This window comes from Hevea brasiliensis, chromosome 2 (assembly GCF_030052815.1).
Source record: "Hevea brasiliensis isolate MT/VB/25A 57/8 chromosome 2, ASM3005281v1, whole genome shotgun sequence".
NCBI classification, from domain to species: domain Eukaryota; kingdom Viridiplantae; phylum Streptophyta; class Magnoliopsida; order Malpighiales; family Euphorbiaceae; genus Hevea; species Hevea brasiliensis.
Genome location: NC_079494.1, coordinates 122,794,666 through 122,809,557, shown reverse-complemented (window position 1 = coordinate 122,809,557; position 14,892 = coordinate 122,794,666). Strand labels below are relative to the sequence as shown.

The window sequence follows — 14,892 nt, the reverse complement described above, 5'->3', positions numbered from 1 at the left end:
CTCTATCGCGTTATCATATGTCTGTGCTACTCAGATTTAGTCCTTTGACCACTCTAGCTAGTACTTCCACTAGCATTTAGATTATATTGCATCTGCAATCAATTGTCCAAACTTTCATTCTGCACTTTCTCTATCCATTGGTCTTCTATAATTTATCTTTGCTAATTTATTACTCTTGACACTATTATAATTAGATTATACTATTGTTTTGAACGATATGAAGTTAGAAAGGAACTCAGGAAATTGCAGTCATACCTTTATCGTATGATTTCTACTCTTATCCTTTAGTTTACATAATACCCTTACTACCTCGAGAACTGACTCTGCAGTAATTTTATTTATTTGTTATTATTATTATTATTATTATTATTATTATTATTATTATTTTCCATGTTTACTCAATTAGCCAAAACTTAAGATTCCGGGCATCCAAACCCGTCATCCAATTCAAAGGATTTACATCCATCGTGATCTGATTATATATTATTCCTATAATGAAACTTGTATCCTCTGCAGGATACCCGAGCCAACTACTCTCTACCACACTCTACAGTCCTATCTGGGGCACTATTTTATTGGTCACCATTATTAATAATAACTTTCGATCCCTTACGAAAGATAGGACTATACCCTAACTTGCTGCAACAAAGGTACTACATTTACCACCTTGCCCAAAACCCTGTCAAATTAATGTCTCTTTTATCATATCATAGCTCTGTAAATCATCAATTCATAGTTTCGACCTTCTCTAAGTAGTAGGGTTGTACTTTATTCCATACTGATACACACAAGGTATTCTATTCTCACTAAGTTCTAAGCAAAACGTCTATCGTTCTGCAAAAACCATCCAAAATTCCATACCGAAGACTAGATGGTCTCACTCTATAGGTATCAACTTTACTTTGCAACTAGTCCAAACCTCCAGTCCGATGGCAACTCTTCATCAGAACTCTAGCTCATGCTAGGGTAACTGAGTCACTGACTCTAGTTACCACCCAACTGTGACCTTTCGATATTCTAGCTCTAGACTCTTAACCAGGAGTTCCCAACTCCTTTGCAGATATAGAACTCTGTTCTGGTATTACTGTACCAAAATAGAGACTGCCTGCAACATCCTCATTATGGAGCACCACGGGGATGCACGCAGCTCTACACAATAATCTCATGTCGGTACTGTAATCTGCAGCTTACAGAGCAGACATCGAGAACATTGTATAGTTACTACGATACGTCCTGACAGACTAGGTCTCCTAATTCCTTATCTCTCCTGAATCTTCTATTATCACAAACTTATTCTGACTGGGTCATCTACTGATGACTGCCAGTAGTGGTATCCTCATCCTTATCTAGGGCAACTGTACTTTTAAGACTCACTTTTATGTACTCGTGTCTTACACGAAATGGGCACACCATTTAAACCCATACTGACAAAAATATAACATTTCTTGGAGTACGTATCCTCATGATAGATCTCACATGTCTACTAACTCTATTTCACATTTATGTGTACTCCACGAAAATCAAGACACTAACTGAGGTAATCTTATATTTCCCGAGGTATAACGTAGAATCTAGAAACAAAGAATTACAGGAAAAGACGAAACAGAATCCTATACTCCGCATGTGACTCCTAGTAGACTCTTCCCAACACTTTAGACAACTTTTCCCTAGGAATCTGGAGCCTAAGCTCTGATACCACATTTGTCATGACCCAACCTATGGGCCGGACCGGCACTAGGACCTGGGCCAGCCTAAAGCCCCCGAGGCCCGTAGTAAGCCTTAACTATTCATTAACCCAACTCTAAGGCCCATTTGGGCCCAATATCAAGAAAACAAACGGACAGAGTCCGGCCATAAAATGGACTTTCCAACGGGGAGTTTTCGACTCACCCGACCTGTAAACACAATAAACAATCCATTGGGGAGCTCAGCTCACCCTCCACATACTCATCAACATAATAATAAATGGGAGCTCAGCTCCCTCATCCAATCCATCAAACAGACTTAAAATATTAAGTTTACAGGTCCAACATGAATATAATATTACAGACCAATTTCAAATAATTACTGCTAACACATGCGGAAATTCTAGGAGTAATTAAAATTACACAATATTGATAAACAACCTGCGAGGTAAAAAGGCAGGTTAACCCAGAACAAAATATCCTCCTGTGGCCTGTAAAAATTTTTGAACAGGAGTGAGCGTTCGACTCAGAGAGTAAAATATCAATCTTAACTATAATCTCTATAACTATCTGAAACTAATGCAACTTTGTAGAGTGAAATGCAGATACACAACATTTTCACATCATAACATCAAAAAGGTAATTTGGAGCACTCACACACCCTGTAGTATCAATCATAACATATGGGAGCTGATCCCCTATACGGCTCTCTTAAATCCAACTCGGTGCCGGTAATTACTCAAGCTCGGACTTCCACTTAATAACCAAATCGAGGGTCCCAGCGAATTACTCAAGCCGTGACTACCCCTCGAAGGAACGGGTCCCAGCGAATTACTCAAGCCGTGACTACCCCGTCCTATCCATAGTCCACACCACATCACACGCACGCCAACGCACGCTGCTGCTCCAAATTACCACAACAACATCCATGGTACATCAACGATTATGAATGCAACATAAATCGTGCCTAGAGTTTAACTACATAAATATAAGCATATAAGTGATGCATGCGCATTCTGAACATATAATAATATCTAAATTATAATTAAAATTAATATTTTACTCACATACTTGACGACAAATTACTGTGGCGGCTGGGCGGAGGAAGAAGGCTGTCCCGGCTCACCTGACAATCATATTACATTTATTTAATACAAATGACTCAATACAAATCAAGAAAAGACCCAATACGTCCTAAGTCGTGCGAAAATCCGTGAGTCTCCCTATACCTAGGACCTACCCAACTTTGCTCGAAAGGGCTCAAAACACACTTCTATATCCACAATCCATATATATACAACTCAATCACATCACACAGCCCCTCCTGGGCCCATCAAATCAATCATTCATCACAATATGTAAAATTTCAATTTAGTCCTTATAATTGATCATTTTTGCAAAAACTGCTCAAATAAGCTCTAAAAATTATAAAACTCTGTCCCGCTGTCCTTAGAAATATTACTAAGCTATTGCAAAAAGAATCGTAATTTTCTAAGCTACCACAAATATTTTATGGATTTTCAATCCTATTTAAGCACTAGAAAATTACGAAAAAGCAAGGTTCGGGTTTACCTCTGCCGATTCCGACTTCGGGAACGCGCTCGGGATGCCTGACAATGGTGGGGTAGCCAAAACCTCGATCCAATTCGGAGACTTTTCCGTAGTGCTGTTCGCCGAAATTCACAGATCCGGACAACTGTCGAATTTCCGCGAATTGAGGATACCTACACGAAGCCCAATAATAATATATAAAAAAATCAGGGGTGTTACACACCTGACAATTACATTACATTTATTTAATATAATTGACTCAATATAAGCTTAAAAAGAATTAAAGACACCCTAAGTTGTGCCGAAAATCCAGCAGAGTTCTCTCTATACTTAGGACCTATCCAACCTGCAAAAAGACTCAAAAATATAATTCTATATCTACAAGTCACACAACTATATCTCAATCACATCACATGGCCCCTCCTAGGCCCATCGAAACAATCAACAACCATAATTTTAAAAAATTACAATTTAATCCTTACAACTAACCTTTTTTACAAAAACTATCAAAATGAGCTCTAAAAATTCTAAAATTTTGTTCCGTGGTCCTTAGCAATATTACTAAGCTAATACAAAAAGAATTATAATATTTTAACTATCCACAAATATTTTATGAAATTTTATTCTAAACCCAGTACTATAAAGTTGAAGAAACTCGGAGTTCAGATTTACCTATTCCAATTCTGACACTTGGAAGGCGTCCAGAGTGTTTGTAAATGGTGGGGTAGCCTGTAACTTTGACCCGGTTCTAAAATGATTCCGACAGCTTATCTACTTAGCCCGAAATTGTAGATCCGAGCGACGGTCGAATTGCTACGAAACGAAAGTACCTACGCAAAGCCACAACACTAGGCGTTAAACTAAAATATTTATATTTATATATAAAATAATTATTTAAAAATTAGGGGTGTTATATGATTCATCTATAAAGAATTGATTATTTTGAGAATAAAGCACACATCTAAATTGTGAATAAATCTATATAGTTCTATTCATGTGATTATATAGTTAACTAATGAGACAAGTATGGTGGAAATTTTAGGATTATACAAATATGGGTTAGAACTCATGTATTTAAGTTCATATGTTGGGTCCTATATTTTTCTTCATCAAATTTTACCTACTGCACTTTTAACACAAGCTTCCTCCTAAAAAAAATTAGAGCCAAAGTAAAAATTAACAAAGAGAATCTTTGTAGCACGAAGAGAATAAGAAAGACTAAAATATTTAAAATGAAAGCACATTATTTAAAAAAAAAATAAAAAGCAAACCAAAGAAATTACGTCTCTCAAGCAAATGGCCATGAGTAGAAACAAATGGGCTAGCATAGCATATGTATAGAAGGGGGCAAATGGAAGATCTCGAGATTGCTTCTCAAGGAAGCAGAGCATGCCTTGCAATTATCTTTGAGCTATGGAAACTGAATGAACCATTTGAACTTCAACCTTGTGCATGACTTCATTCCGTGCCTTCTGTGGATCTCAATCTTCATTATCCAATATATGATTATATATGCTCAGTTACAAGAATACCGGAAGAGTATTGGGTGGCGGAGATGGAAGAAATGAGGGAGAAGCGACAATGGCATCAGGTCCAAAGTAAACCATGCTCTTTTAGCCTGTTTGGTAATATTAATAGTTATAGTAACTATTAAGTATTTTAATAAAAGTCAATTATTTTATTAATTATTAATTATTAAAAATTAATTGTTATCCGATCATAATCAAAATATATTTTAGAAATAATTTTTCATAAATAACTCCCGCAAATTATTACCAAATAGGGCCATCACATACTCTCCTCTTGCTTTTTTTTTTTTTTTTTGTTCTCCAAAGCTTTTCATGGTTCTTCTAATATTCCTCCTCCTCTTTTTTCACATAGAATTACAATCGAAGTAAGAAATTTGGATAAAAATGAATCCTATAAAATTATAACCACTATTTTTTTAATCAATAAATAATTACTATATAATTATTCCTACTTATATTTAACTGTAATTTTACTGCCTTTCAAAAAAATTGTAATTTTTACTGTTTCTTCTTAGCTCTCACTACCATTTTGATTGATGGGTCAACAATGGATTCAGTGTCATTGGGCATGCCAACGCCTTGATGCCTGGCTAAAGAAAACACAAAAAATTATTAAGTGTAGCTACTGTACATATACCATACACTTTTTATATTATACAAAATATTCACTTTCTTATGAGAGAGAACACTAATTTTTAATATTCTCAAGCCAAAAAACACCTTCTCAATCCAAATACTAACAAATGAAGATTTTTCTTCTTGAGTCGTCGTTTTAGCATTTCAACAGGATTAAAAATGAAAAGAAAAAAAAAAGCGGCTTTTAAAAAATTATTAAATATACCCTATTTATGTACACCCTCAATTAGAGTAATAAGGATTCATAATTTAATAGGAAACTATTTTTTTCAATTCTGGATGGCTTTTAAAAGAAATTTATAAAATTCCATGATTAAGAAATGTATCATCCATGCAAATGAAACTAGTCATAAGTAGTAGAAAATCTCTAACTACAAGCAGGAACAGTAATATAAAATTTAGACTAATGGCCTATTCTCTTCTTGACGAGCTTCAACATCTTCAGTAGAGGAAGAGGAAGAGGAAGGTTTGTGAAAATTGGGCTTCGCAGGCTTGTTATCGGGCAAAAGCTTCAATGTGATCCCCATTCCTATCAATAGAAGTCCAGTCCCATGCTGTTCTGTCAATGGCTTCGTGAATATCATATATGATAGTAATAATGTCACTGCCTTCCTCGCCGTCGTCACCTGCCAAAGCCAAACAAATTTACTATATATTCAAGGTTCCTAGTTCTTACCATTAAAGCCTAGTTTGAAAAAAGAGAAAACAAATTCCATTAATAAGCATTCAATGTTGCATTAAAAACCCTGATATCAATGGAACGTGAGAGGAGCGTACCATGGCTGTGGTGGCTGCACCAAAAAGGGCAATCAGAGAAAGGACAGACACTTGCCCAATAAACGTCGCCATGGCTTCGAACACTAGCACCCCATATACGTATGGATGCTGCATTAACAAAAATTACACATTAAACTAATATAAAAGACAGTTTTTTAATATGTTAGTTATTACCTGAGAACAAGAATTCCAAGCCCTGAATAACTCTCCGGTGAAAATCATGGGAGGGATCAAGAAAGGCAAACCCACTACACTTGAACAAAACAACATCTCCATCTGTAAAGAAAGGTTACCATTTAAAACCAGCAGATACTATTTATTTATATATAGTAGGTTTTGCAGAACTTAATTATTACCTGTGTAGTTTCAGGATTCATGGTAAAGATAGCTTCTTGTAAATTACCAAGAAAGGAGTCCATGATTAAAGCACCAGATATCATCACAACACCAATGATACTGAAATTAGGGGAAGTTTGTGCATCTGCTAAGGTGAAAAGGATCAACCCCACAACCAAAAGTAGTGCTGATAAGTATTCATGAGCTGGATATTTCCGCCTCAGTCCTGGAATAAAGGACCCCATCACCATCACTGGCAGAACCTGCACCACCAACAAAGCTACTAGTAAAATAGTAACCTACTAAGAAAAACAAGGGAAAAAGGATGCCGGTTTTGTTGTTTACCTTGGTGGATTTAAACATGATCTGTGCAGGGTAATTAAGAAAAGCTAAAGACCCTTTTGTGAGTCCATGGGAACCCATAAGAACTGCAGAGAGTTTGAAATAAGTATTCCATGTGTTCACCATTTGCTTGGTGGTAAAGCCTTGGAGATAAATCAGGAAAATGTAGACAAAGATTTGAACAAATGTGAAGTACCAACCATAGCTGGAAAATTAAAGATCATCAATCAAATATCAACACTCATCACAACACATGCAACAGCATATCAATCATGATCAAATGCAACTCACCTAAATTGGAGCCGGTTGTATACATATTCCTGAAATTTACACAATTTTTGGTTAAGATTTGCTTAGCAATTGAAAAATAAAATATCCTACTCCTAAAAGATAGTTTGCTAGTATAATCTAAGATTACAAGAAGCAAATTTTAAGCAAAATTATAAATTAACCAAATTCTCAAGATTGATATGAACAGTTAAATATAAATCTGCTTTTGTGGGTTTATGAAAAACAATATGAACAAATGAAATCAACTAAAAACAGAGGATGCGAGAAAACAGAGTACAGAAGAATCAAACTTTAACCTTGGTTTTGAAAACTGAGAAAATGAGGAAAAGAGAAAAAAAAAGATAATAAAGTCACCGTTTCTTTACACAAGCAGTGCAATAAGCAGGCAAAAGAAAACACGAATTCCTATCCCTCTCCCTTTCGACGCTGCATTTCTCTAAGCGAAGATTTGAACTTTCCCAGAAACCAAAAAGAGCATGATCATTGACAAGAAAATGGGAAAACAGCGCAAGTACCTCACAGATGCCATTGACAAGATACCCAAAGAAAAAACCAGAAGAGCAAATGAGGAACTGTTGCCATCTGGGTCTGTCAGTGAGAGAAATCCCAAACAGAGACCGGGCTTGCTCTTCATTCTTCATTTGTGTCTTGTCTTGCTCAGATTTCTCCCTCCTTAATAAAACCGATAAAGAATCAATGAAAGGCTTGAAGATGGGGTTTAATCAACAGTGCAAAACCTTCATCAACACATTTGCATGTGGAATTCAAAAAAACTACTGTAAAAATGGCTTCCGTTTCGTTAAGTTAACCATTACAAATGGTCCTGTACATAGAAAAATTCTCTGCTATGCTCCTGCCAATGTAGGAAGAATGATTTTATAATGGAGGAAAAAGAGGGGTGGTATTGAATGGGTGACGGTGCATATGGTTTCCATGATATTGACTTTCTTGGATGGATGGGGTAGCCTGGGCCTTCACCTCCAAGGTGAGTATTTTTCAGATATTTATCTTTTGAATTAAAAGAGGATTTATTAGAGTAGGATTGGACTAACCTGATTTGAGATGAAAAGGAACCTCTTAGCTAACTAGTAAAGATAATTTTTAAAGATATAAACAAATAATCTTTAATAATAACATAACCTTCAAGATAATCAGAAAGCCTTTTCCTTTTATATTGCTTGAATAAAAATGAAATGATTTTTTAACAAATAAGTAATTATTAATTTATTTAAAATATTTTAAATTTTAATTTTATTTATTAATTTAATCATTTTGCTAATTATCAATTATTTTATTAATAATTAATTATTAATATTTAATTATTTACATAATTTTTAAAATAAAAATATTTAATAAAAATAATTATTAATTAATTATTAAATATAAAAATAATATTAAAATCTTATTAATTTTAATCGAAATACTCTCTAAAAGGTAATATTTTAATTCTAATTAAAATATTAAATTTTACTTTAAAGCTGTTGTCCAACATTGTTTATATTAAAATTGAGTAAAGTTAAATTAATTAAATTAAATAAAAAATAAATAATTCAATTCTTAGTTAAAAAATTAAAGCAAATGGGAAAGAAGCATGCCATCCACGTTGTCCATGTGGCCCTTCGCAAGCAGAGTGGCGCCACTCGACACGAACGCTCAAGTGGCTCTCTTAATTTCTTCTAGGCTCCCGCCCACGGTTTTCTCGATCAGACCACATAGTGCACCCATGCTTACTTTGATTTTAATTCTTTGTTATAATTTATATATTTTATTATTAAATTAAATTTTTAATAATTTATTTAATAATTATTATTATAAAAACAAACATAGTTGAATTATATTTATAAGCCAAAAATATTAGATGTTCCCCTTTGATAATGGATCAAATGGAGCGTCTCAATTGGAGTTTTTGAGTATAGGACTAAGCTTATTAAATTTTCTCTCTCTTTTTCCTCAATTTATATTCCAAAAAATCTGTGGATTCACTCAAAAATGTTGGATGAAAGGTTAGCATTGAAGGCATGTGGTCGCGCCCATCATCAAAGAATGCATTGAACGTTGTGACCAAACAATTCCAGATTAAAATTCACAATTACAAGATAATTGAATTTAATTTTTAATTAAAATAATAATATTTTATTCAATTTGGAATAAACTCGAATATTATGATCATTAAATGAATTAGAATGTGAATTTGACAAATTTCAAGGCACGGTATTATGGCAAATTTCAAGTTAGGTTACATGTTGACATTCACATTCCAGAGTCTTGAAGATGCACGTGATCCTCATAAAAATACTTATGCCTTGCTAAATTGCAGCTTTTTTATTGGATTTTGATTTTCAAATACAGTGTTAAATTGAAGCTCCTAGTATAATAAATTCATGCTGAGGAGTGCAAGAGTTTGGGTTAATAAATTGGGATAAAATTTCTAAAGTGATAAATTTAATCCTTAGAGAGAGAAATTTCTTTCTTTTTTTTTTTTTTCCAGGATTTTCGTTTTTTAGTCTCTTTTGCCCCATTCAGGCAAGGGAGGCTTCTTCCCTACCTGGTAATGGGTTTTCCCTCTCTAGCACCGGGCGAGTTGGGCGGGTTGTAAATAGTTTTGTTGGACGTACTGTTTGGCAGATCTAAGCAAATTTGGGAGGGCTATTCTTGATCTGCTTGTGGGTTTCTACCTTTTGTGGTACTTTAGTTGTGTGACAATTTCTTATCTCTAAGAATTGCGAAAAGCTATGAAGAGGATGGTATTCTCAGGGTCCATAACCGTTGCTCTCTAACCGCTGGTGATCCTTTTGGCCATGAGAAAAGCCAGAAACTCTGTTATCCCCTCCCTTATACCTCTGGTGATAGATCCTCATCTCCAATATTCAAGAGTTTGGGCTTTTGCTTGGCTTGCAGTGTCCACCCTTAACTTTCTTCTTAGTCTTACTTGTAGGTAGATGTTCTTTGGTTTTTCTACTCCTGAGGCTGGTAAAGCAACCCAAAGAGGCCGGGTTTGACTCTTGAAATTACAGAGGTGTGGCAACGATGACTGGTGGCATGTTCTCTAATAATGCTGTGCTCCTCACTCTAGGGTTCTATGGTTTGTGGCTAGGCCTTGGTCTTTGGGTTGGGCAGCTGGAGTGGATTCTATTGTATTGGGCCTATGAGCCTAAATCCTTATATGTAATTGCCTACTGGCTTTCTTTAATAGAAATTATTATGCCTCACGGAAAAAAAATAAAAACAAAAATTGAGAAGGCCCATCAGCATTCCATGACCAACCAAAGCCAAACCTATAATCACAGCGCGAGTAATGACTAATGCAATTTGCTTAAACCAATGATAAATTGCTATGAAAATTCAGTTACATCTCTCTGATTATCTTCCTTGTTTTTATTTATATACATGAGTGTACGAAATTGCAGCACAAGCGAGGCCAATGTTGCATGAGACATGAGTGATGTCTTGGAAAAGTCAACGTCTTCTCGTCTTGCCCAATCCATTTGTTCTAATACATTGCGGGCCGGACACTAGTGGTTCTTCCAGAATGGCCCAATCCATCAAATTTCAAGAGAAGAGATCAAGCAGTAGCTCATCAAGCATCCAATTCTCAATTGCCAAAGCAACCTCTTCTTGCTCCTCCTCAAACTTGATCCACTTCCCTTCCCTCTCCATTTCTCTAACATATGCCTCCTTCTTATCCCATCCAATCCATAGGCTTTGTTCACCATCAATCCAAGCTTTTACTCTGCTTAATATCTCAAAACCAAACTTATCATTTCTACTTTGGTATCCCTTTATTTTCAATTCATCTCGAAAAAAATCCAGCAGCAGTCTGTCCAGATTGTTTCTGCATTCCCCAACTGAACTCGTCTCTTTAACATGTTTCAGTAATTGCCATGCCTCTTCTTCTTCTTCATAGCTGGTGTTTGTCTCCGTTGCAAAGCTTTGATCGAAGAATGAACTTGACTCTTCATCTTCTTCAAATTCGATGTCAATTACTGAAAATGGGCTATTGTGTTGCTTCCCATCCTGTCATCAAATTAATTAATTAGAATAATTTATTGGCAACTGATTTTCTTTTGTCTCATATGAAGTGAAGATAAAGACAAAAACGCTAAATTACAGGTTTTTGTAAGCAGGGTGCCGTACCGGACAGACAAGGTCAAACGAATCTCGCTAAAAGACACACTATCACCGCCTTTTAAATCATAAATTAACACATCTACGGACCCTCGCCAGCAGACACACACAATATTATTAAAGATGCGATGCACTAAATAATGCCTCACCTTGAGCCCCACTGCTGTATATCGCTTTGTCGGCTCCATTGAGTGCTCTTCCTCGCCGACACGCCGTAAATATTTTTTACCCACTTCGACTTCGTTGTCATCATTCTCCTCAAAATTACCGTACTCAGACGTGAAATCACTGTCACACCAGCTTGATCCATTACTGCTGCAACTGCTACAGGGTGTAGTGGCGGTGGTGCAGTGATGCGAGGAGGATGACAAATCGAACGGCGGTGATTTCTCTTCTTCAAGGTCTCGAAATGATTTCCACTGCATGATGTCTTTGATCGTGACTGTAATTTTGATTTGAGTTTGTTTGTTTTCGTTTTCAGTTTTAATCTCCCTGCATGTGCTCCTTGTACTTCTAGACGGCCTCCGTGAAAGGCTTCTAGGTAAAATTGATGGAGACTTAATGGCAGTTAAGTGGATGTTCTTGACGGCGTTAATCATTGCCTGAAATGCAGAGATTGTAGTTGAGGCTGCTCTTGATCGACATGTAAGGAGCTTGGAGTCATTAAGATCATTTTGGATGAGGGTTCGAATGCGAGAATCGCTTGGCTTTTTAGGAAATGATTTGAAGCTAGTAGAAGAGCATGAATTTGAATCATCAGTGAGAAAATCTTTGAGCATTCGAGGCCTGTGCTCTAAAGGAAAATGCTTTGTCAGCCAGTTGAAGTTAGAATTTGGAGAACCCATTTGCTAATTGGTTTGGGAAACTACAAAGGGAGAAATGAAGTTGGCAAGAGTTTAAACGGGTAAGAGAGTGAAGTGGAAAGTGAGGAGTGAGGGTTTATAAAGCGGGAAGAGAAGAAAGAGAGAGGTAGCTTCGAGTTGGGATCTCCACGTAAGAAGCTCGTGCAAGTGAAGAAGCCATGAAACTTGATAGTTACTTAAAATGATGAAATTGACGACAACAGGTAGTATCGCGGATGCTTCTACTTTTCTTTATAATGAGGGAATATGCAAGTTCATTAATGGTTTAAACAAATTACAAGAAGACAAAAAAGAAATATTAAACTCATACAGGGAGTGTGTGGTTTTGACTGATAATTCATTAGTCAGAAAATTAAAATCAGGTGCAATGGTTCATGTTAACTGTCAATTGTCATATCTGGTCTGCATATCTTGGAAGTTTGATCACATGTAGGCAGAGTACCAGCACGAGTGATCTCGTGATCTTTTATCATTTCCTTTATGGGATTTGCTAACTGAATGTTGTCTGTAGCCTGTGGGACCTCAAAATTCAAGGGGGAAACATTTATGGGATGAGGAATTAATGTGGTTGATGGCTCAAAGTTCAGGTTTTTCATTAGTTAAGTTCTGGCGCAGGCATATGCATTGGGGAATGTATACAAGAGTACTCTCCTCAAAAACAAAGTAGCTAGTTAATTATCTCATCTTTTGAGTTTAGAGGGTAATACCACATTATCTGCTTTGTATGTTACTGAATGGGAGCAGAGCAAAGAGACATACAGGCTGTGAGCCAGTGAGCATGGCCTAGTGGGCAACTTGTTATGGAACAAAACGAGACTTTAATGTAAAGGAAATCTAAAGATTGCTTCAGATGGATGCTTTACAAGTACAAGAAATCTTACTTTAAGGGATCCACATGAGGACCCTAGTAAGATAGGTCCACAATCAAGGATCCAATGTTCTAGATGTAAAGGCTCAAGGCCACATAGAAATTCAAATTGTGCTAAGGGCTTAGCAGCTAAATTATATATGCGTAGCAGTATTATCACTACACCTTACAAACTAGGACACCTTTTTTTTTTTTTAATATCAAAGTTAATCTTTTGTGGATACTTGAAAAGGAGAAGGGTGAATATTACTTGCAATCAGGAGACTAAATGGGTAAGAGAGAAAAGTAAGAAAGTAGGTAATTCGGGGTATAAACTGTGATTTACTGGAAATGAGAGAAATAAGAACAGAGTGGGCAAATCATAGACAGGACATTGAAAGATGATGTAATAGCTGTGAAAAGAGTATGAGATAGAATTATACTAGTAAACCTAGTACTAGAAGGAGAAACAATAAATATAGTTAGTGCTTATACCCTACAAATAAGATTAGATAGTGAGAGTAAACAAAAGTTTTGGGAAGATAAGGATGATCTAATGCAAAACATACTGAATGAAGAGAATATTTTCATTGGTGGAGATTTGAATGGACATGTAGGAAGTGATAGGCAAGGTTATGAGAATGTTCATGGAGGTTTTGGTTTTGTCAGCCGAAATGAGGAAGGAAAAAGCATCCTGGATTTTGCTATGGCATACGACCTAATTCTAGCAAATATCTACTTTATAAAAAGATAGTCACATTTAGTGACTTTCAAAAGTGGGCAACATAGAAGCCAATTTGACTTTCTCTTAATCAGGAAGACAAATAGAGCTCTATGCAAAGATTGCAAGATCATTCTGGAAGAGGCTTTAACAAGTCAACATCGGTTAGTGGTCTTGGATGTCAAGTTTAGGAACAATTCAAATAAGGTTAGAAGAAATAGTGTAGCTCGAATAAAGTGGTAAGAGTTCAAAGGAGTAAAGCAAGTGAAGTTCAAAAATGAGCTTCTCGAGTTCGAAGCATGGAAGCTGGATATGGAGGCCAATGGTATATGGATGCATATGGCATCAAAGATTAGAGAAGTAGCTAGAAAAGTACTTAGAGAGTCTAGAGGACATGGACTACCCTCAAAAGAGAGATGGTGGTGGAATGAGGAAGTACAAAAGGTAGTGAAGAGAAAGAGGAATGGTATAAGAAATTACCTAAGTGTGATAATAATGTAGCATATGAACAGTACAAGATAGCAAAGAAAGAGGCAAAAAAGGCAGTTAGTCAAGCAAGATCACATGCCTTTGAAAAGTTATATGAGAAACTGAGAACTAAAGAAGGGAAGAAAGATATTTATAGATTAGCAAGGAGGAGAGAAAAGAAATATCAAGATCTCAATCAAGTTAGGTGCATTAAGGATAAAAAAGGAAAAATGTTGGTAAAAGATGAGGACATTAAAGAAAGATGGAGAAATTATTTTGATGATCTCTTTAATAATAGTCAAAATGGTAATAGCTTGAATGTAGACTATAGAGCAATAGAAAAGAATGTGAATTATACTAGAAGGATTAGATCTTTAAAAGTAAAGGAAGCACTTAAGAGAATGAAAGTGGGTAAAGCCTGGGGACCCAATGGAATACCAATCGAAGTGTGGAAGTGTTTGGAAAATATGGGAGTGGCATGGTTAACTAAATTGTTTAATAAGATTCTAAACTCAAAGAAAATGCCTGATGAATGGAGGATGATTATTTTAGTACCTATTTTTAAAAATAAGGGAGATATACAGAGTTGCTCAAACTATAAGGGAATTAAACTAATGAGCCATACTATGAAGTTGTGGGAGAGAGTTGTGGAACATCGACTATATCATGATACTTCTATCTCTCCCAATCAATTTGGTTTCATGCCCAGTCGTTCAACTAT

The 14,892-nt window shown here is 35.8% G+C and overlaps 2 protein-coding genes across 2 annotated transcripts; both read right to left on the bottom strand.

The window, feature by feature from the left end:
• Positions 1-5,683: 5,683 nt before the first annotated feature.
• LOC110651530 (UDP-galactose/UDP-glucose transporter 4) lies at positions 5,684-8,046 on the bottom strand. Its single transcript, XM_021806927.2, has 7 exons — positions 7,663-8,046; positions 7,148-7,176; positions 6,860-7,061; positions 6,535-6,777; positions 6,353-6,454; positions 6,179-6,286; positions 5,684-6,027 (listed from the first exon to the last, which is right to left on the bottom strand). Exons 1-7 carry the CDS (start codon positions 7,786-7,788, stop codon positions 5,800-5,802), a joined length of 1,038 nt encoding a protein of 345 aa, XP_021662619.2. The 5' UTR covers positions 7,789-8,046; the 3' UTR covers positions 5,684-5,799.
• Positions 8,047-10,455: 2,409 nt separating this feature from the next.
• LOC110651729 (uncharacterized) lies at positions 10,456-12,433 on the bottom strand. The gene is made up of 2 exons (XM_021807156.2): positions 11,422-12,433; positions 10,456-11,161 (listed from the first exon to the last, which is right to left on the bottom strand). The coding sequence occupies exons 1-2, from the start codon at positions 12,115-12,117 to the stop codon at positions 10,697-10,699; spliced, it is 1,161 nt and encodes a 386-aa protein (XP_021662848.2). The 5' UTR covers positions 12,118-12,433; the 3' UTR covers positions 10,456-10,696.
• Positions 12,434-14,892: the final 2,459 nt, after the last annotated feature.